This window comes from Pocillopora verrucosa, chromosome 5 (assembly GCF_036669915.1).
Source record: "Pocillopora verrucosa isolate sample1 chromosome 5, ASM3666991v2, whole genome shotgun sequence".
Taxonomy (NCBI): Eukaryota; Metazoa; Cnidaria; class Anthozoa; order Scleractinia; family Pocilloporidae; genus Pocillopora; species Pocillopora verrucosa.
Window position 1 is genome coordinate 25,044,501 of NC_089316.1, and position 23,026 is coordinate 25,067,526.

Genomic DNA, 23,026 nt, shown 5'->3' on the forward strand with positions numbered 1-23,026 from the left:
ACCTTAATATAACAAAACACATATCTATTTTGCATCAATGATCACAATTTTGCTTATTGAGACTAAGTCGATTTAGGACATGACATTAAAGGCCTCACAATCGAATACCCGAGATGACAAAAGTTTTCTTCATCTAATTGTATTCCTCTCGATATTCCTGAATCGTGTGAAAAGTACCGCGTAAAAGCAAGAAGTTGCACTAACCCTTCCTTACAAGTTTACCAGGTGGTAAACTTAGTATAATACAGAGACAAAGTAGAGAACCTATAATTAATAGCAGTATGCAGTATTTGGACATTTTTTCTGCCTAGCAATATTTAATACTAAGAGGTTTAGGGTTAGGGGCGCTTGTATGGAAGCACTTTGAATCTACTAAAGGCGTTAATGTGATTTTTGAAATTGCCAATTAACAGGGCTTCATAATATTCCTCCTTCACTGTGTGAGAAACTCAGAGGTATGTTATTAAATTTTATTTTGAAGTCTCTTTATAAGCTTTAGATTTTTTGCTCAGATTTTTACCTGGCAAGGCTTCCACTTTGAAATAAGAAGTTAAATTCTATGACTGTATAAATGCAAAGCACATAGAGTCGTACAGTTCTTGATATCGTTTTGATATCAACTTATTCATGCAGATTAGATCTCGCTTCAAAAGAAGGATCACTGGTGTTACCCCAACTGCAGATGAAGTAACAGGTGTTAAGCGAGCTTCGCAAGTAAATGAAAGTATCAACGTGGATTGCCAAGAAAAATGAATGTCCAGCCTCGCAATAACCATGAAAGTGGCATTGAAATATATGAAATCTGAGTAGTCCAAGTAGTGTTGTTCCTTAGCTCAGATTTGTGTATATCTTGAATTAAGTTCGATAAGAAAATTCTAGAGAAGGTATAGATAACCAGCTTAAGAAGGCTCTGACAGCTTTGTATCGATACGAAAAGTAGAAAAGAACATCTCAAGTAATCATGATTTAATGTCCCCTCCTTGTGGAAAGAAAAGGGCATTGGATACACTTATGTTAAGAAGGTCTACATCCAAGACATCAGTTTACAGAATAATGAAATATCATAACCCACCATGAGAGGAAAGAAACATAACCCACAACCGAGAGGAAAAAAACATTATGGAGACCAATAATGGTAATCAAGATATTATTACTGTCAATAGAGGCTAGAATTAATCAATAACCAAACCAAGAAACAAATAAAAACAAAAACAAATAAAAACTATTCATAGTGTTTTCTCTCGGCAGTCTCGTTTTTACTCGTGTTATTGTTTCAGAATTTTTCCCCTGAGAGTGGCGGTTGAGAAATGGAACTTAATCCATTCAAAAAGCTTTCTCAATTTGTCATATGTCCAAAACTTCATTCAAAAGTACATAATTAGTAACATTTTAAGGAGTAATGTCTCGATCGAATTTTTTCGCGGTACAACAGAGAGAAACTTCAAATAATCTCGGTGTAAGCCTTTTGTTGTCAATAAATGAGCAATCAACCCTCTTTACGTTTTATATTCTTGTGGTCTTAATTTTACATGTTAAAATACCAACAAAAGCAACAACAGTGCTACCTTGTAGCAATTCTAAGAGGAACAGAAACTGAAGCGTAAATTCGTCATTTTATTATCATTTACTTCTAGGTAGCCTTATAGGAATAAGATAAATTCTTGGTATTTATTTTCTTTCGCGTCTGGTTATTTGAAGTTGTCCAGAGTTGAATGGCTTTCAGAAGGAAGAAAACTGGCAAATAATAATAATAATAATAATAATAATAATGAACGTTCTTTAATACGCATTTAAGAATCTCAATGCGCTTACAATTTTTACTAAGGTTGAGATCGGACGTCAGCATAATCAGGCGCCTCTGGCAGCCGCTTTAGTCCATGTAACGACCTCACCTTTTCCCCCCCATCCCACCCCAGGGGAGGACATCCATCACACAGTAATCTCGTGCGTGGGAAATTAACGTCTCCTACCCCTAACCCTGCAGGAGACGGGACCTCCATTTATTCGTCCCTATCCGAGAAGACTAGAATATCTAACCATTTCTTGATGTTGAGAAAGGAAGCATATTCTTCTCAGTTAATTTTAAGACCCTGAGTGTTGGTCCGGCCGGTATTGAACTCTCGACCTCCCGCACAGCAGTCCGGCGCTCTCCCAATTGAGCTAACCAGGCGGCGGTTAGCAAAAAGGCAAAAAGGTAATGCTATCTCTTCACACGCAGATCCATACTGAAACACAAGATACAGATATTCCTGCAACAAGTTATGGAGAATTGTTTATATTTTATTGGCGAATTTGATTCCCCTAAAAACTGACACTAAGGTCGATCGAGTGTTTCACCATAAATAGCCCGGGATTTTTGGGACAACATCCTCCTCCAACTTGTACTTCCCGGGTGTTCGAAGCATCTCGGACCTAAGATCCCGTTCGTAATAATGTCGTTCGAAATGTTGATAACAAACGCGTGAGTCTTTCGTGACGGTGAAATTTGCCTGAGAAAGTTTTTTGCCAGCCATTTTCTTTTGAAGATTTTGGTATGAGGCCGACACTATTGTAGTTAATAGCATTTGTGTGTGAAAACATTTGTGGCTTCTGAAACACTTAAGTTAAACGACTTCATCTCTTTAGGTATATATAATGAATGGATGAATCATGCAAGGTCGTAACTGCGAGCTGAGCACGGCTCCAGTTTTTCGGAGAAACTTCTCTTCGTTTTTAGAACATTTATAATAAGATAATTCATTTTACCGACCGAGAGAAAACTGACAGATTTACAAGTTGTTCCAGTCCACCATTGCGATAACCGCACTTCATCAGCAACTCCACCCACTGGTTTCCCTTGGTAAACCATCCAATCAACTGTCACATTAGCATTTGTGTGTCTTTCGTTGTAAACGGCCGCCATCATACATGCAGTAAATCTATCGTAGTTGACATTTTCAACCCAGGAGACAACGGCATCGTATACATAAGATTTCTCACTAGTTTCAATATGATTAGCCGTGACCTGAACTCCGAGGGCTTTGTCAGGATAAAACACAAATGGCCTGAGGCAAATGACTTCACAATGGAAATAACCAAGGGAGGGGATTTGCGGCATGTGTTGACAACCTCTCTAAAAAGGAAATCCTAGAAAAAATAAATTCAAAAATACTTGGCGTAATCTGAATTCACTTTTGTCTAATTTAAAGCTTTTGTCCCAACCATCTCTATCACTTTCTGAAATCACAAGATAAGGCCATTGTTTCCAAAAGCGCCCCTATAACAGAAAGCGTTGTTAACAAGAGGACAATGTCACTTCTGCTGGCGCTAAAACTGCTTCTGCACCACAGACACCAAAACGAAAATCGGACATTATTGCTGACACCAGTCGAAATGACAACCAGCAGCATGATAACCATGAAAACCAAGATTTGCTTTGAACACCGATGGTGCCATTAGCACTGACACTGACAATAACAGTGACACTTTCGCTCTTATTTTCTCTGCAGGTGTTTGGAGACGGATTTTCTGACAAAGAAAGTTCTAGGAAGCAAGTATTCATTCAAAATAACTCACCTTCACAGTTACCAGGGTGCTGTACAGTGTAGTTAAGTCGAAGAATACACATTTCCTGTTGAAACAGACATACACTGTCATTTGTTGTGTAGAGAGCCAGTGTCTCTACTGCGTGATCAAGGACAACTGAATATTTTGATATGCGTTGAGCTGTATTATTATTCCATATAAATTGGCAAACAAACTTCCATCACGCCGAGCGAATGAACTAGAACGAACAAATAAACTAGCTAACCAACGATTAACCAACGAACGATTCACTGAAATTAGGAAATAATACGGCGAACAAAGAAACTAACAAACAAAATAGATAGATATACGATGTACTTACATGTTTTTCGTGCCTAGATCATGGAGAAACCGAATAAGCTCGAGAACACAAATGAAAAAGAAAATGCCATGTGCTTTTATCAAACTCAGCATCTCAAAATGCAGAAAACAGACAACGAGACCAGCGGCTTAGTGTATTTAAGCTGTCCTAAAGTGATCTACTTGAAGCCAACATGTTGAATCGTTTGATGAGCAGAAAGGTTCTTGGTATGAACGAGAACTCTTCACAGAGACGCATCTAACATCATGAGGCCCGAAAGCTTTGCACAAACAGTAATAATGGCAACCTATATTTGCAACTCCCATCTCACTTGTTCAAGTACTAAGAGAGTATAAGTGTTTTGGAAAAAGGTATCCAAATGTTGTATTCAGCGTTTGACTTAAGTATTTTAAACATGATTTTAACTATGTCAATGAATTTACCTGAGCCCTGTTTGTAGCTAACTGCGTTTTGTAACCAGCATCCTAACGGCATTGCCATTAGGTATCAAGTCGGAAGGAAAAAACGATCAGAGAATAAGATGTACGCCTTAAGTTAAGAATTACAGCTACGCTCCACAGAGTTATAATTTGATGGACGTGCAGTAGCTAAAACTTGTGCAAATACCTCGTTTTTCAAAACAGTGAAAACTTAGTCTTATTGAAATTAGCATGAAAATTAGCATGAAAATAACCATGACACTTTCTGCTCACCTCCAGTCACCATGTGGTCAACGGTGATGACGTCCTTATTGTTGGAATCGCTGTTAAACGTTTTGACACAAATCTGAGCTTCAATTCGATCCGGATAAATATGACTTACTTGACAGAAGGCGTAATTATGCTGCGGAGATGGCAAGTTGTATACTGCTCAAAAATATTCCATGAACAGCCCTTATAAACCTCGGGGTTGCCTACTATTTTTAAGTTTTTGTTTGGACCATCGAAGATTTTGGCTTCTCTCAAACAAATCTTAAAGCTTTCTGCTTTCAAGTCCTCGACCCACAAGGCCATGGCATCCTGACTTCGGTTGGTAACACCATGAGTGACAGTCACGAAAATGGTTGGAGGAGATGAAAAACGCTGAAACATAAGAGGATGCGTTACACATTTTAAGGCCTTGCCGACAGACTTAAGGGTGAGAAGTTCAAAAGGAATAAATCAAACCATATTTAAACATTTGTAGGAAACATCACGACAAACGATAATAGTAATAATAATGACGATGAAATAATAATAATAGTAATAAATTATAAACTAAGTAAATGGGGTTCTGTGAGGCTATGGATTAAACAGCAATCCAGTCTACTTCCTTAGTACTTTTCGAGCTGTCTCGAAACTCCACAACGCAAACTGTGAATCCACTTTCAATAGCATCGTCAACCCAGATCGCGCCACCATTACGAGGATTTTGGCTCCTCTCTGTATGGCCAACGGAGGCAAAGACCTTTACTTTCTGTCGGTCATAGAAATGATACTGAAAGGATATTTCTTGCAAGTGAACAGATCTGGTGTGGTAGTAGTAACTAATTTTCTTTCCGGCCTTGAAACCAAGAGCTGTTAAGAAATAAATAAATACGTGTTGAAATAATAGATATTCTTATTTGCAGTTGTCCAAGAATTATAATGTACCCTCTATTTGCGATCCGGTAAACTGTTCTATTGCTTCTGAGTGCGCCCCTCCCTCGTTCCTCTCCCTCTTTATTTTCTTCTAACCCGCGTTGTTATCAGTATAAAATAGATATTTCACGTCAATAATCCCCTTTCAGTCATTTTACGGCTATATAAAGGAAACTGTATCGACAAAACATCACTTGCTGGAGAAACGAAGATGACAACAAAGACAGCAAAGAGCAAACCGACTGAGTGTTGGCACTCGCGCGACATCTTGCTCAGAATGACCAGTGTATTTGCCTGCTGCAAATTAAAACCTCCCAAAAGGATCAAAGTCAAACATCTTTACCCGCAAAGACCTTTCCATTTCGTGAGGGAAAATCGAGTTTCGAAATACTAAAAGAAAAAAATGATAACCAGCACGTTTACAGCAACTGGAGAGAGGGGGGAGGGGGAAGGGGTGGAGGCAATAAAGATATAAACAGCCTAACCCATTTAATTTTGTTCCATTTTGGGATTGATTGTCGAGTACTTTAAGTTATATATGTCAGTCCTTTCTTTTAAACTACTACTGATAAAGTTTGCATAGAAATGAACAAATGGATATAGACAGAACACCTCCCCCCCCTCGCCGCCCCACCTCTAAAGATTGAGGGTAACCCTTTACATCGTTCGCTAAAGATTCTGTTAAAGAGCAAGGGACAAGGTCTTGCGAATTGGAAGTGTTACGTTATAGATCTTTCGGGATTTGTATTTTTCTAAAATATTTAAAAAAGAAATTTAGGATTAATATTGCTCATGGCATAGCTTGTATTTTTGGTTTACACAGCTGATTGGACCTTAAGGCTATTAAATCATTCACAACTTTCGATTCATTCCAATCACGATGTGCTAAATTCCTTTCCTTCCTTATTTCATTACATGGAGCAGTTCCCACAAATCTCCGGCCAGTTTTGATAAATTCAATTTCACACCATTTTTTTTAAGGGCCTCGGTTATTTTCTGTAGTGTATGGTGGGTTTAAATGATTGTTTGCGTGTTGCGTGTTTCCAAATCCGTTTTGATCCAGAATTCATTCGCCTTTCAGTATTTTAAGCTTGGCCCAAATGAATGGTAAGGTCATGATATCATTGTTTATATATTTTGATTTTAGATATATGAAAATCATATATTTGCACTGCGGCGAAGAAATGAATTTAAGAACTCCTCGCAGCTAAGAACACTGCTGAACTAATACTTGAAAATAGGACCCGAAAAAAATTCAGGCCCCTACGGGATTTGAACCCATGACTAATGCGAGGATCTGCGAGGATCTCTTAAACTCGTTTCTTCACCGCATTGCAAATATATGAATTTCATACATCTAAAATCATTATTCATTACTTGGATAGTTTATCTGGACCCGACATATTGTTAGCTCAGTTGTTGTTGCTTGTTAGCTCAGTTGGTAAAGCGCGGCAACGGTATCGCAGAGGTCATGGGTTCAAATCCTGTAGGATCTCTTAAATTCGTTTCTTCACTGCAGTGCAAATATATGAATTCATATATCTAAAATCCTTAAAGTTATGTTTGTTATCAAAGCCTGTTTTTTTCTATAAAATCCTCTTAGCTGTTATCCATATTTTCGCAGAGTGTAAGTCTATATGTCTGCCATAGCCGTGTAGATAATCTCGAATACGAGTACTAACTAGAGAAAACTACGCGGTAGGAACGGGGAATGTGTAGTTCTGCTCATTAAAATGAACTAACATTAGGTGTTGACAATAGACAAAAGTATCAGTATCTAAGAGTGTTATCTTGAGATAACTGAACAAAGAGATTGGATTATTTTGCAATAGAGATACTGTTCAGACAGTATCCTTTCGTCAGACGAGCAGCTTATGCTCGGAAGATTAGTCTTTCAAGACTCGATGTGCTAGTTTATCGATCCTTTTAAACATATGGTTTATATCCCTAATTGAGAATAAACTGAATGCTCGTAAGGAGGTTTTAAACACTGATTGCTAAGAAATAAAAGAAAGAAGACATGATTGTTATGTAAAATTGAAAATTATAACATCCTTACGTTTCTTTTTTTCTTTTTTTAATTATAAAATTTTCTTACTCTATTAGTTGCTGCAACCTTTCAAAAGTAGTAATTGTTTTGTTTTGTTTTGTTTTTCTCTATGTTAATTATCGATGTTGAACTGTCCAAAGCGAGCAACGTGTTTGAAGAAGAATTTAACTGAATGGCTGAGGTCTGCCGCTATGTTGGAAAGATCTCGAGTTTTACTCTGGTGGGATTCTGTTAAAGAGCAAGAGGCAAGCTCTTACTAATTGGAACCGTTCTACTATAGATCTTTCGCGATTTGTATGTGTCTAAAATAGAAAAAAAAAGTTTAGGATTAATTTTGTTCATAACATAGCTTGCCATTGTTGGTTTACACAGCTGATTAGACCTTAAGGCTATTAAAGCCTTTACAACTTACGACTCTTTCCATTCACGATGTCTGAAATACCTTTCCTTCCTTATTTCCTTACATGGTGCAGTTCTAAGAAATCTCCGACCAGTTTTGATAACTTCGATTGCTTGCCATTTTTCAAGGCCTCAGTCAATTTCTGTAGTGTATGGTGTGTTTAAAGGATTGCTTGCATGTTGCGTGTTTCCAAATCCGTTTAAATCCCGAATTCATTTGCCTTTCAGTATTTTAAGTTTTGCCCGAAAGAACAGTGAGGTCAAGATATCATTACCAACTGAACTTCACATATTTTGTTCTTAAATTGATAAATTACGTAACAGTGAAATATTCGGTATTCGCCTATCAATTTTAATAGATTCAATTCCTGCCACGCAATTTGCCTTTGATTGCGATTCTTATGCGAAGCTAATTAACGTAGTGCTATGCTTTCTATTAAAGCCTGCTTGCTTTCGTAAAATCCTCTTAGATGTTATGCATATTTTGGCACAGTGTAAGTCTAAATGTTTGTTACTGCCGTGTAAGTAATCTTCATTTCTTACCTTAAAGAAAAGAAGAAAAAATAAATAAATAAAAATGACACAAATGGAGACCAAAACCTGTTGCAAAGATTTTAACTGCCCGATAAATGTTGTCTTCTTTTGCAGGAATATTAATATCGGTAAAATAAAAGCAGAAAAAAAAACATAGATGGTTTGTGGATGTTGAGATAGGTGGGCTGTCGGAGACTTAAAAGTTAATAGGGTTTTTTTTATTACCGAAGGAAAATCCTCTATTGTTGGGGGTAGTGAAATGGGAACGAGGGAAAAATCTCTGAGTTTTGCTTTTAAGGTGTAGTGAAGTATTTATTGAATACGAGTAATAACTAAAGAACTTAAGCAAAACTGCACGGTAGCAACGAAGCATGAGTAGCTCCGCATATCAACATGAATTTACTTCAGGTTTTGATAATAGACAAAAGTTTCAGTCTAAGAGTGCTATCTTGACATAACTGAAAAAAGAGATGAAGTGCAGCAGTTTAGGAGAAGTGCCAAACAAGACACTGAAATCAAAGGTTAAGTAAACAGGCAAGCGAAAATGAACAATTCTTTATTTCCCAATGAACACGCTGTTCGCCGTAAAGATTGAGATGCGAAGTCGCTCGTCTGGCGAGATAACTCAAAACGTTTTCGTCAGACGAGCAGCTAATGCTCGGTAGGTGAGCCTTTCTAAACTCGACGTGATAGTTTATCAGTCCTAGGGATATTAACCATTAGTCCTTCGACTAATGGTTAATATCCCTATTTGACAATACACTGAAATGTCATAAGAAGTGGCCCAATACTGATTGGTAAAAAACTCTGGAGAACGAGACTGATTGTTTTGTAAATTGAAAATTACAACAACGTCGTTGGGATTTCTTTAAAAAAAAAAATGTTTAATTTTTTTACTCCATTGTTTGCTGCAAGCTTTAAAAAGTGGTAATCACTTCTTTATTTTTTTCCTTCCTTTTTATTTTTACTATAACTTTGATAAGTTAAATATGTTATTAGATACGGGGCTCCGTTCGCATGACTTGTGCACCAGAATCTGACTTGATCGATAAGTTATCCGCCTTACGCTTCAGTTCCATTGGCTTGTCTACTGATGCACACTAAAAAGAGTGCACCTGTCACCATTGACTCATTTTGCTGTTCTCATTTTGCTCTTCTTCTGGACACAGCTGAGTATTGCAGCTGGAAAAGATGGAATCGAAAGTTTTGTGGCTGATAAATCGTGAGGAGAATTTCATTGTACTGATCTAATGTCATCCCACTCAGCTTTCCAAGAACTGATGTAACACAAGTAATTTGGAAAATGAACAAAGATCTTGTTACAGCTGAACATAATACACGTATAAATTCAAATTAAAATGATTCTTTTTCGTTTTTATTTATTAGCTTCTTGTTATCGTGTTTCGAGATGGAAGACATAAAAATTATGAGTCTTAAGATCGGTTTTGAATCGGATTGATCAGGCTGTAATCATCGATTCCACCAATCAATATTCTGTAGAAAAGGCACGATCAACGCATTCAATCTGTGGCGAATCCATATTGGTATGTCAAGTAATCGTTGACAAACAAAGCATTTGCCAATTTTCTGATCTGGATATTTATGGTATTTGTTGTGCTGATTGAATTTGTAAGTGAAAATAACCATGCATGATTATCATTATCGAAACTGAAAAAAAAAACTTTCATGGGGCTCATAAGGTCTATTTCCTTCTTTAAGTTCAACATTCTGATCCTCGAGCGGGTTATCAAGGAAATGGTGACTCTGCAACAAGAGAAGGACAAACATAGCGCTTAAATAAGGTATATTCTGCTCCATAGAAGAAAATCCGGTTCCGAAATACTGGGTCTTGGAATCTGCTCCTTTCTAGAAACAACAATCTAGGATCCAACATTTTTTAATCACAAATCTTCTGAGGTGAAATCTGAAGTCCAAAACAATAACAGCAAGTCATCATCTTGATAGAATTGCTACCTTATAGTGTTTCATCAACAACAATTACTACACAACAATACTAATCTCTTGTTTTGTTTTTGTTCCTTTGTTGTTGTTGTTATTGTTTTTTTTTTTTTCAGACTTGGTGTGGAGGCATGCGTGGTTATAATTCCTCTGTAAGGGATCTCGTGGTTATTTGGGTTATTGACACCATCACACAAACCTTTCGCTTACATCTTCACAATATTCAACTCTACACAGGTGAGAAGTAGATAAATGTCTGTGGAGATCAAAAGACTTAATATTTCTGACAGATGTACAGCCCTGGTAATCTTGTGATAGCGTTAGGTTGACCTCATTACTCTGCCAGCTCAGTGGTTTAAAAATGTGTAAGTCTTGTGAAAATCATAATCAAATCCTCATCGTCATAATTTGACAAAATTTCTCACTTCTCTATAATTCAACAGGGCTTCTTGATCTTTCTTCTTCACTGCGTGAGAAACAGCGAGGTCAGTGATTAATCGCTTAAAATTACATCTCAAGATCCGGTATTATATCGATTTTTGTAGTTACAGTGGAGACCAGGAAGTTCAATTTAATTTCGATATTATATCAAAGAAATAAAGTACTAGTTCACGGGGCTTGTGCTTAGATCTGGACTAGCTGGAAAGCAAAAGCAGCATGACAAACGGAAGCACTATAGGACCAAAATTTTCAGTGTATTCACATATTATGTGGGGTATGTAACTCCATAAGTGCGCAGGAGCACAGTTTTCAAACAAATTCCCGTGTCTGAGAATGGGGGTGAAGGAAGAAAGAAGAAAGGACGCATTCCAGATGAAGAGTCAGAATGTAAGGTTCCTGTTGATAAAATTTACTACAGAGAGAAAAAGGAAGAAGTTATAGGACATTTTTTACATTTTATAACGGTACCTGTCCACAGTAGCTCCAGATAACTGAATAAGCTCAAGTTTCTATATGGCTTGTGAAAATTTGCTTCTACTGAAAGTCCACTCATATCATAGAACAATACAAAATCGAAGACAAAAAGAATACTACTACTCACAAACTCCTTGAATGTGATAGTGTGGCTAATTTTACAGTTTACAGATAAGAGCTCGTTTGAGAGGAAGGATTCAGGCCATTTTCCCAGCGATGGATGATGGGACTAGCACAAAACGAACAGCCGTAGTGCCCCCGGAAGTAAATGAGGATTCCACAGCCATTGATGCGCCGAGAAAAATAGAAGTTAAACACTGAGTGACAGCAAAAGAATTAAAAAAGTATCGAACAAAAGCTCCATGTAGTTGCCAAAATGTTACGTTGTACAAAAAGCGATAACTGAAATTGTAACTTCGTAGTACAGCATAGTCAAGGTAGACATTGCAAGTTGGGAATCCGGCAACAAATTATACAATACGATATGAAAACAGAACTCTTACAGAAAAGCCACGAAAAAAAAGCTAACCAAAACAAAACAATAATGGGGGAAGGAAATAAGTTATTATCTCTAGAGACAAAGAACCAAATGCTTTTTCACTCGAGAAAGTGACAGAGCAGTTGTTATTATCTACTGCACTACATATTTTGCCTCCGCTGCCATGAGCTGACAACGGCAAGTAAATTAATCCTCCACGAAACACTGTGTGTTTGCATGACGAACGTTTGGCATCTCAGTTGCAATTTCAATTATACTACCTCAAGGCATTGATATAAAGACCCTGTCAGCTTCAACTGAAACAAAACACAGAATGGTAGAATTAGAATGTTAGGTATCTTTTCTGTACCGCGTATGTATTGTTTTCTGTTTGATTAATAGCCTGATACCCAACAGTCACAAGCACAAATTCCAGTTTGATTTGCATGAGAAAACTGAAAATAATATTGCATTTTAATGAAATGCTATATTATGGAAAACCCTATCTTTTTATAAAGCCTTCGCCACCTGTGTACGGGCATATTGATCTACCCATAATCCACTTGTTTATGTGCGTAATTATGACAATATACCATCGGAGATGTTATAATGAATCTACGAGCTAAAAGTTAAGTTCCTTTAAGGCCATAAGGGGAAAAGATTCGCACTTAAACAGTTTATAGTCTCAATCCGCGCTAAGTGAGATTTGCATCAAACAATTTTACTTCGCTGTGTAGGGCCATAAGTGAAGCAGTCTGAATAAGAGCTCTTCGCGAGGCAAATTTGTCATCGGTTATTTTGGATACTTGAATGTCAAAGAGGAGTCCTTTCATCTGGACGGAGCCTTTCAATGAAATGCTTTTGCATAGACTACTAATCATTTTTGGTAAGTACTTATATGAAACCAATTCGTTGTAGTCAAGCAGTTTAACTAGCTTCCTGTAATGTTTTCTCCCTGATAATACCGCAGAATGTTTTCCGAATTTCTTGGTGTTCATACTAACACGATTGATTGGCGTGAAGTCTGGTAAGAAAAAAATAAAAAGAAGGAGGTGAAAACAAATCTGAAGAAGAGAGCCTTTAAATTTTTTCAGGTGGTTCCGTTTGTCATCTCGTAGCTTTGGTTAAAACGAAATTTAAACAAGATGCAATATAGGTGGACAGAACTATCGAAACCGGAACACAACGGGTAAATTTACCCCCGTTCTTAAAAATTCTTGGCCAAACGTTTTTGATTTACTCTGACTTATTTTTCTTTTCCATGTGGACTTTGAACACCACCGTCTTAAATTAATTTCCTTCCTTACAGTAAACGTAGTCGCTTTTTAGAGCGAGGAGACAATATTAATGCAACGATGATCTCTATTTAAGCAGATGTATTTTCCTGACCGTTCTATCGCCTCAAGCGCTCTCCCACAACAGAAGCCTTTCAAGCAATAATTAGGCCAGAAAACAGAAATTGATCTCAACTGTTTCAAATATGTCAGTCACTGTAGTAATAAGTTGCGAGAACTGTGCTCTTTCATGGGCTAGGTTTTTTTTTGTTTTTTGTTTTTCTTTTTTTCTGAGCAATAAGGCTCTCAAGAAAAACTTTACAGATGTTCCGGTATAGATTACATAACAGGAACACTGAATTATCGTGGAAAATATGTATCACAAGTCCTTATAGGTTATCGAGGCCTCTTTAGCTTCTCATACTTTACTGGGTAAAGCTTAGGAAAACACTATTACATTCTCTTTTAATTATTGAGCGATAGGCAATCTCTGAAGATTACACCTTGTGTCCCTTGCTAGAGATGCTTTGTTTATTACAGAATATTTTTTTTTTTTGGAATGAGGATTCAAACTCGGCACAATTTCTTTGACTAGTTAAACTCTCACTTCATGATCGTTTTAAAAGATCCTTGTCGACCACAAACATTTCGCGCTTATTCCGCTATTTTCTATGCTATCTAAATTCGTGAAATTTTCGTTGTGGTCTCTCATCCAACTGCATCAGAGCGATTTGGATATATTAAGGTCTTAAATGGTTGTGGCAGTCTTCTGAAATTATGAGTTGTTTACTCTAGGCAGTTAGTTTAGTGGTTTCTCGCAATTTCCTCGAGGAGTTATTTCGACCTACACCTCGCGCGGGGTGTAGATCACAAGAAGCAAATGACGAGTTAAAAAGTATTGACGCCCGGCGGGCCTCAAGGACTCCGGGCATTCGCAAGCCATTTTTAACTTCTGCCTCCATCATATATTATAATGACTTTACTTTGCGATGTGATTCAGTGCGTTGATTTTGAATGAGGTGCCATTTTCCCATCAGTATGTTCTTACCGGAAGATATTGCGCCATAAATAGCAATAGTTTTTCCGTATGTCATTTTCTTTCTTTTTGATGGCCCTTCTCTACTAGGCCTGACACATATTTCTCTACATCTTCGTCAAGTATCTTCAATTCCCCTCTTTAAGCATATTTTGAAACTCTGCACGTTATTACTACACGCGGAGGGTGTCGGATTTGTTCTTAGGATGCATAACGCTTCTCCTTCTACGAATCCTTCCTTTATGGGTGGTAAAGCACGACCCTTGGAAGGCGTTAAGTGTAATACGATTGATTTTACCCGCAGCTGCCCCTATATGGTTGACTAGGAAGTTCCACGTTTCCATTAGGTATCTTTTTCATCTAAGTGCTTGTCTTGCTATTGATTCCCCTAACCCCTCCCCCCCCCCGCCTTCCCTACCCCTCACCCCTTGTTTCGGAATGGCTGTGAATTGAAGAATCATTTCTTTTTGGTTTTGTTACAGCTGGTATGACCATACCAACTTCAGCACAAGGTATGTATTGTATTTGCGGGAAAAAAAAAAGAATTAACGAAAACTGTAAATGTTCTACGTTGTTCACCTTGCTAACCTCTGCCGTCAAAGATTATTAATTTAATTTTAATTTAACACAATTTATATAGCGCTAACTCCACTAATTGACCAAAGCGCTTTACAATTCACAATATTAAAATAATTAGAAAGATCCCACTGGTAATAAAATATGAATAAATTAAATTTATAAAAATATCACAGTAAATCCTATTCAAAATTATCAAAAAGTTAAACATTATATGCTTTTTTAAACAAAAAGATTAAACAATGTATTATCTGTTGCTCAATAAATAATAGAAGGCGGCCCGTTCTAAAAGATTACTGATATGTTATTGCCTGTAATTGTCCAAAAGAGGAGGGAGAGCAAACAAAGCGGCGGTTTTGGCCTAGAAAATTTAGAAGGTAACATCAAAATCAATGCGGGGCTCATCCTAAACAACTAAAAAAATTCAGAGAAAGAACTAAAGGTTCTAAACATCCTTACGATCTTTTTCTTTTTTTGGCTTTTCTATACAAACTCTCGATACCAACCACTAACTACTCTTTTCAACGAGTGGAAATGAAAAGTGGAAACTGATTAAAAAAAAACAAAAACAAAAACAAACAAACAAAAAATCACAGACACACGCAAACTTAAACAGAAACTGCGATGGAAACGCAACTGGGATTTTATTCGAGCACATAAGGGATAAAGAATCAAGCGAAAAAGAATATATGCAAATAATATACTAGTGGAATAAATAAATTAAAAAATATATATTAACGATATGTGTATGAACGAGGAACAGCATTTACAATTATAAATGTCTCTGATTTATGTTCACGTATCTAACGCAGATGGACATTGCTCCTACCCTAATGATACACTCGCACCCTCAGAGCTGAACTGCTCGGACTGTCAGCAACATCTTGATAAAATGCGTCAGTTCTGGCATAGGATGGAATGTGGCAATGAGACACCTACGTCTATTGACAAAACCTGTTGCAGATCTTGGTGTAGGCAGTTGGCCTCTTTGTTCAGTCAGACGTCTTCCTGGAGAGATCACTGTTTTAAAATGTGGGGGTGCAGAGAAAATGAAAAAGCTCGCATGCCGTTTTCTATCATATTGACAAATACAACCGACTCGTCGTATTTGGGCAGAATCAAAGTGAGACAGTGTCTGACACTGAATTTTCCTGCCATTAAGCTAACACCATCAAGCGAGGTAGGTGTATTTGATTTTCTTGCAACATTTTTAGTCTCTATATTTATTGGTCCTTTAATTCCACCCTTTAAAGAGTGTACAAACAAATTCTCCCCCCCTCCCCAACCCGAGTCCGCATAGTTATCGACATAAGTTCGACTTTCGCGCGAATCATGCAAAGCTCGAAATGTAATCACGAGTACGTTCTTTCTTATGCTATCAGTATTTCTTATGCTATTTGCATTCCCTATGTTATTTCCAATGTTTTAATCGGTTGTTCCATTCTTGATGTATTATGTTCGTAATACTTTACCTAGAAACCCCTGGTAATGAGGTGTAAATAGAGGAGTTCGATCGAGAGGTCGGGAAATTAAACTCCACTTAAGTTATTGCTGGCGCTTTGGTTAAAGAAAGCTCAATTTTCCACAGACTGTGAAACCCATGAATTTATTAATTCCTTCTCAGTTCCCAGTCAAGAAAGTTGTTAATAACATCCTAAAAGAAGTGACCAAATCTTCTGTAAATAAAGTAACTAAGGAAAATATGGAACGCGCTTTCCTCACTGTTACTGATTTGGAGGAGTTCATTGGGAATTATGCTCAAAATCACCTTAATCAAACCGTACCTAAGATTGACATCCGTGGTGAACATGCTGGTAAGTAGATCTTAAAAGCTGACCTGGAAGTTTTTATGATTCCTATTTCAGAGTTCAGGATGAATACATACATCATTCGTGGCAGATTTTAGAAAAATTTGCCAACGCTACAACTTTTTCGACGTTCTGGGGGTAAACTTTGTCTGTAGCAACCCTTCATCGACTCATTTTCGCGACACATGAAATGTCTTCTACCTCTTTTTTGCTGTTTTATAACAGCAAAGTCTTATCGCTCGTCAGTTATCTCCAATTCCAAGAATTCTTTTTATTTTACATATGTTCTTCAATATCGTCATAGTTATGAATAGGTCATAAAAGAGTGAAGAAAAAAAAAGGAATGGAATGAATAAATAAATTGAGAAAATAAAAATAAGAAATCATTTTAATTCATTGCAGTGATTTGTTTTTTGATTTAAAAATGATCACCAGCACTTTATTTGACAATTGAATGGAGAACTCTCCTTTGACTGATGATCCTTGCAAACTACTCGCATTTACTAAAACTTTTGAGGACGATAACTTGTGACTACTATGAAAGCATCTGCATTTATTTTTGTCCCTCACTTAATATAAGTCGCTGTTTTGCAATTAGATATTTTGGTCAGGAAGATTTTCCACGAAAATGAGACGAGAGTAGAACTTGAGGATGATAAAGGAGAAAACTACGTCAGTGTCCTTGTTACAGGCTTGGATAACGGTTAGAAAGCTAATCTTTACTCTTTTTTTTTTTAAAGCATAGAAAATAATATATTTTTGCCGTATTATTCAAATCATTTCAGCGATTATCAGTGTTATTGGTCAAAGGGGGGCTGGGTTTCAATTTATAACGAACATTCAAACTGAATCGCTAATATCTTAATCGAGTTGTTTTGGTTTTCTTTTACTTGTTTATGTGTCCTTTGGTCGAAATATTTCATTCTTATTACAAGTTGGGCATGCCAATGAAACACACTAATAAACTCGCAGGGTTTTTAAACTGTGAAAACTTGTCCTTTTTTCTCGATATTCTCGTAGCATTATCAAATTAGGAAATCGTTTCCATCATTACATCTTAGGATCAGTTGTACTTTGTGTCATTTACAAAGATCTCCATGAAGTATTCCTAACAGGCCAGACCGACTCTGCTCCTGTCACTAAAATCAGGTTTGCTAAAACTTAGCATTGCATAGAGTATATTTCATCTCAAATAAATCTGTTTTGGTGCGCTAATAACCTACATAGGGCATTTTAATAAGAAGAATTTACTCGACCTAAATTTGAATTTCTCCTTTTTTTTTAGTTTCTTTGGTGTTGATCCTGTTTTGCTATCTTTTTATTAATTTATCTTTTTGTCTTTTGTCGGTCTGTTTGTTTGTTTGATTCTTTTTCTTTTTTCTGTTTTTTTTTCTTGTTTATTTGTCTTTTGGGAATTCAACAGTAATATCTTGTCTGCAACGATATGGTCGAGGAACAACACTTTCAGGAAGAATGTTACATTGAAATTTAAAAACCTAGTGGTAAGTTACAATTTATTAAGAAAGAAAATTCGTAACTTTATCTTGTGTTTTGATTTGATTTAATTTGTTTCTTCTTCTTCTTAATAATATTATTATTAATATTGTTATTAATGTTATTATTATTAATAGTATTATTATTATCATTATTATCATTAATATTATTATCATCATCGTCACTATTATCTCTATTATTATAATTTCTATTGTTATTGTTATTAATATCATCATCGTATCACGTCAAGATCCTATTTCTTTTTTAAGGAGTTTCTTTAAAGCGAGAGGAACTAGACTAGAAATCTTGTAAACAATTCTTTACATGTATCCAAAGTGATGAGGAGGGGTCTGAAAAATTCCGGCCAGAGCACTCCCACCTCCTCATCAGCCAGCTAGTCGCTGTCCTACGTTATAATAACGGTACTTTACGGTTTTAGGATGCACCGAAAAGAAGCTGCGTGTTTTGGAATACTTCAAAAAACAGGTAAACAGCTCTGGATGAATTGATGACATCGTTCACGTCAAATTATCAATTTGCTAATGAACTTTGCTTTTGTGCACTGGTACATCACATTGTGTGGTCACCTCTTACTCCTTCGTTTCCTCCTTCTCAGCTTCCGCATGCTCAGCGGTCTATAAAGCTGGCAGCTGGCAGTTGTTTTGTTCATTTGGAATCTAAATACTGCTCTTCTGACTGTTTTCTGCTGTCATTCTAGTTGGTCAGGACAAGGGTGCCTCCTAACATCGAGGAACGAATCTCACACCGAGTGCAGCTGCAATCATTTGACTCACTTTGCAGTTCTTATGCAGTTTGACAGAGGAACCAGCAGTAACGTTTTAACTAAGGTAGGAATATTGCTAACACATGCATTGATTTCAGAAGGAACTAAGACTAGACAGCATTGACGTGGCACTTTTTCCTACATGTCCACAATCCAGGTAGATGGTGTGTAGCCCTCTTCCGTTACTAATATAGAATCGCCGTTTTTCTATTCATTCTTAAGACTGACGAAAAAGCGCTGGAAATTCTTACATATGTGGGCTTGTCTTTCTCTCTGGTTGGAATCTCTTTAACGATCATCAGTTATGCTGTTCTTACGTAAGTACATGATATAGTTCCATCCAAGAATTCCAAAGCAAGCTCAGAATATAGACCAACAAGAAATTATATCAGTTTAAATGTGTAAAGTTTAGATTCCTTTAAGCAGCCAAGTCGAATAAAAAATATAACCAAGCTTTGTATAAACGAGGATGGAACTGATTTAGAATAAAATCGGTTGTTTATTTTTGATCAGAGACATGAGTGGACCTTTATCTCAGATTCGAGTGAGTCTAGTCGCTTCACTTGGTGCAGGTCAAATTATCTTCCTAACTGGAAGTGGTGCTGTCGAGAACAAGGTGAGATATTGTATCAAACGAGAAGAGAAGAATCTTCTTTGTTAAATCTTAATGACATTGATGCAAATCTTAACTCAACGTTTTCATTCCTGTGCAGTCTGCCTGTGTTACAGTAGCAGCTTTTGTGCAATATTTCCTAATGGCCGCTTTCTGCTGGATGTTGATCGAGGGAGTTTATCTCTACCTGTTTGTTGTAAAAGTTTACAACATCGACGATAAGATGAAGGTTTCACATGGATTTTCATGGGGTAACTATGAATTAAAAACCCATTCTCTCTTTGATAATCTTTGGAAAAGTAAAACATGACTTACCATGAACATTGCGAACAGGATCATCGTCTTAGACATCATTATCATTTGACTCTGTTGTCACTTCGAATTTCGAATCCACAGGTCTACCCGCCGTCGTTGTTTCCATATCGTTGGGCATTGCAGCACGAACCGGACCGGGGATTAAAAGCTATATCAGTGCAAATTTGTAAGAAGTGAATGATTTTTTTCTCGTGTGATTTCCCTGTCGCGAATCTTCATTTAATGTTGTATTTTTCTTGGCTTTGTTTGTTCGTTTTTGTCTGTTGTTTTTGTTATTGTTATTGTTATTGTTTTTTGGTTTAATTGATTGGTTTGATGCTGCTGTTGTTGTTGTTTTTGTTGTTTTGTTATTTCTTTGTTCTTTTGTATTACTTGTCATCAAACCTGACATGGAGGGTACTGCGTACATGCATTCGCAATAAAAAATTAATTAACTGATAATGTATTAAAAGTGTCAGATACTTGATTTTTATTCAGCTGCTGGATGTCATCCTCTAATGGCATGATCTGGATATTTGTTGTATTCGTTGTACTGATCGAGTCGGTAAGTTGAATTCTTATATTTTTTTCGTTTCCCTCTTTCACGCTTTGCCTTTAGTTATCATTGCATCGTGAGCATTTCTTTCGCTTGCCGCTTTTTTTTAACCTCGTTGACTCTGTTCAATAGTTTTCAACGAAATATAAAATATGTACGAAATACACATTTTTCTTGAGGTGGCTTTTATTTCGGGAGATGCCGTCAGCGGTTACCACGCAAGATTTTCAGGTTGGGTCCTGATTCGAGTCTCCCGGGTTGTTGTTTTGTGTTGTTTGGCGAATGGAATGATGAGGGGGGAAGGGTTAAACTTTTAAAGAATATCCAATAAGGCCGATAGGAGAACTTAGCTCAAGTGCAAACTTCTCTTTCCTTTGTATAGTTAAATTGTTTTTGTTTCATTCTGTTTTGTTTTGCTTCCAGTTAAACACGCTGATACTGGTACGAGTTATCAAGGAGATGAAAAACATGCAGCATGCAAAAGACAAAATCAGTGAACAAATGAAGTAAGTATTTTAGTGTCGCAAGTGGTAGATCCATATAAGTCATTATCCACTTACTTTGCTGTCTTATACAAATAATGCCAACTCACAACAATAATAAAAGGAAATTATCTTGATTTTATTATTTTTCCGTGATTCTATAGACTTGGTGTCAGGGCATGCATGTTGATGATTCCTTTGCTGGGGATCACGTGGCTATTTGGTCTTCTGTCGCCCATGCACAAAGCGTTTGCCTACATTTTCACAATTTTCAACTCCACTCAGGTAAACTGAACACAGCTTTTAGTGAATGAAGTCCGTGCTCATACGGAACCAACGTAAAAGAGCGATTGGTGGATTTAACTCTGACTGAGATATTTCTGTTTTAAGTATGAATCTTGACAAAGGTAAAAGTCAGTGCTCAGAGTGCATCTCATCTCAGGGTACAAGTTCACCCGGCCCATATCTATTATGAATTCGTCTCTCCTGACACAAAAATAACTTTCACATTATCCCATTAATACATACTTGAAAAAAACTCACCCTACGTGGCTGATGAACTTATCACAGTTACAACATTATTTAGTAAACGGTGTTCAACCCTTTAACTTCCAAGATATTATTAGTAATTCTCCTCACTGTCTGCTATACAATTCTTCTGATTTTACTTGTGAGAATTTGGTATTGGATCAGCTTATAATCCCCTAATTGATACTTTTCTTGGTTCTCATCATTTGTCTTCTTGATTTGTATTGATATTGTAAGGAGAAATTCTGTCTTAGTCACTCATGGGAATTAAAGGTTTGAAAAAGGAAAAAAGGGAAAAACAGATCATGATTGTAAGATTTGTTCATAACAACAACGACTCTCTTTACAATTAAGTGAAAAAGAGAAAGTCAGTTTTCCGGAGTAAAAGGAAACCTCAATATAACATAACATTTAGTTATTTTTTACCAGTGGTCAAAGTTTTGCTTATTGAAACGGAGTCGATTTAGGACATGACAAGAGAACACTAATGGCTTCACAATCGAATACCTGAGATGATAAAGGTTTTCTTGATCTAATTATATTCCTCTCGATATTCCTGAAATGTTTGAAAAGTACCGCGTGAAGACAAGGAGTTGTACTACCCCTTCTTTTAAAGTTTACTAGGTGGTAAACTTTGTGTAATACAGAGACAGAGTAGAGAACTTGTGATTAATAACAGAAAAGATTCGGACATTTTTGCCGCCCAGCAACATTTAATACTGAGAGGTTTAGGGTTGGCGGCTTGAATGAAAGCGCTTTGAATCCACTAAGGGCGTTAATGTGATTTCCCACATTGTGATTTCACAGGGCTTCTTAATATTCCTCCTTCACTGCGTGAAAAACTCAAAGGTATGTTGTTCAAGATTATTTTGAAGTCTCTTTGTAAGCTTTAGATTTTTTCTCAGATTTTTACCAGGCAGGGCTTCCGCTTTGAAATAAGGAATTAAATTCGATGTTTTTATATGTGCGAAGCACATGGATTTGTACAATTCTTGAGATCGTTTTGATATCAACTTATTCATGCAGATTAGATCTCGCTTCAAAAGAAGGATCACTGGTGCCACCCTAACTGCAGCTGAAATAAGAGGCATTAAACGAGCTTCGCAAGTAAATGAAATCATCAACGTGATATTGCCAAGGAAAATCAATGTCCAGCCTCGCAATAACCGTGAAAGTGGCCTTGAAATCTCTGAGATCTGAGTCGTCACCGTAGTGTTGTTCCTTAGCTTAGATCTATGCATATCTTAAATTAAATTCGTTAAGAAAATCTTAGAGCAGATATAGATAATCAGCTTCAGAAGGCTCTGACAGCTTTGTATTGATCCGAAAAGTAATAAGAGAAAATCTCACGTATTCATGATTTAAGGTCTCCTCCTTGTCGAATAAAAGAGCACTGGATACAGTTGTGTTAAGAAGGTTTAGCTAACATCCAAGACAGGAAGAAATTTGAAATAATATTGATGAAAGTCTTTCATTGTTAATAAATGAGCAATCAATACGTTTTATATTCTCGTGGTTTTAATTTGACATGTTAAATACCGACAAAAGCAGCAACAGTGCTAACTTGTAGCAATTCTCAGAGAAAGAAAAGTTTGCACCAATGATGATAATCAAATTACAATTCCTTTATCTACCTTGTTTTTAGTAGGTAGGACAAGAAACCAATCATAAAGGGCTTATCTGAACAGAAAAATCTCTGGAACAAGTGCTCCACCCCCTTAACCAGGGTGCACTCGTCGACCTTTTGCCAGAAAGGTGCGAA

General features: G+C 36.8%; 1 protein-coding gene, 1 long non-coding RNA gene and 1 pseudogene across 2 annotated transcripts; 2 read left to right on the forward strand and 1 right to left on the reverse strand.

Annotated features, from left to right (window-relative positions):
- LOC131791519 (uncharacterized) overlaps positions 1–5,845 on the reverse strand; it is an 80,987-nt pseudogene extending 75,142 nt beyond the window's left edge.
- Positions 5,846–12,419: 6,574 nt separating this feature from the next.
- Positions 12,420–15,796, forward strand: LOC136276882 (uncharacterized). Its single transcript, XR_010717683.1, has 3 exons — positions 12,420–12,705; positions 14,612–14,641; positions 15,518–15,796. It is a non-coding gene; the product is annotated as an uncharacterized lncRNA (long non-coding RNA).
- A 611-nt stretch (positions 15,797–16,407) lies between these two features.
- Positions 16,408–22,581, forward strand: LOC131786481 (adhesion G-protein coupled receptor D1-like). The gene is made up of 15 exons (XM_066166552.1): positions 16,408–16,519; positions 17,112–17,216; positions 17,575–17,662; positions 17,937–18,015; positions 18,447–18,493; positions 18,726–18,855; positions 19,014–19,108; positions 19,305–19,407; positions 19,505–19,655; positions 19,801–19,885; positions 20,197–20,263; positions 20,678–20,760; positions 20,901–21,021; positions 22,072–22,113; positions 22,291–22,581. The coding sequence occupies exons 1-15, from the start codon at positions 16,408–16,410 to the stop codon at positions 22,462–22,464; spliced, it is 1,482 nt and encodes a 493-aa protein (XP_066022649.1). The 3' UTR covers positions 22,465–22,581.
- The last annotated feature ends 445 nt before the right edge of the window (positions 22,582–23,026 follow it).

Coding starts and splice junctions, on each gene's coding strand:
- LOC131786481 (XM_066166552.1), top strand. CDS start 16,408: ATGGAACGCGCTTTCCTCACTGTTACTGATTTGGAGGAGTTCATTGGG. Junction 19,656..19,800: donor TTCACATGGATTTTCATGGG/GTAACTATGAAT, acceptor TCGAATCCACAG/GTCTACCCGCCGTCGTTGTT. Junction 21,022..22,071: donor CAATTTTCAACTCCACTCAG/GTAAACTGAACA, acceptor GTGATTTCACAG/GGCTTCTTAATATTCCTCCT.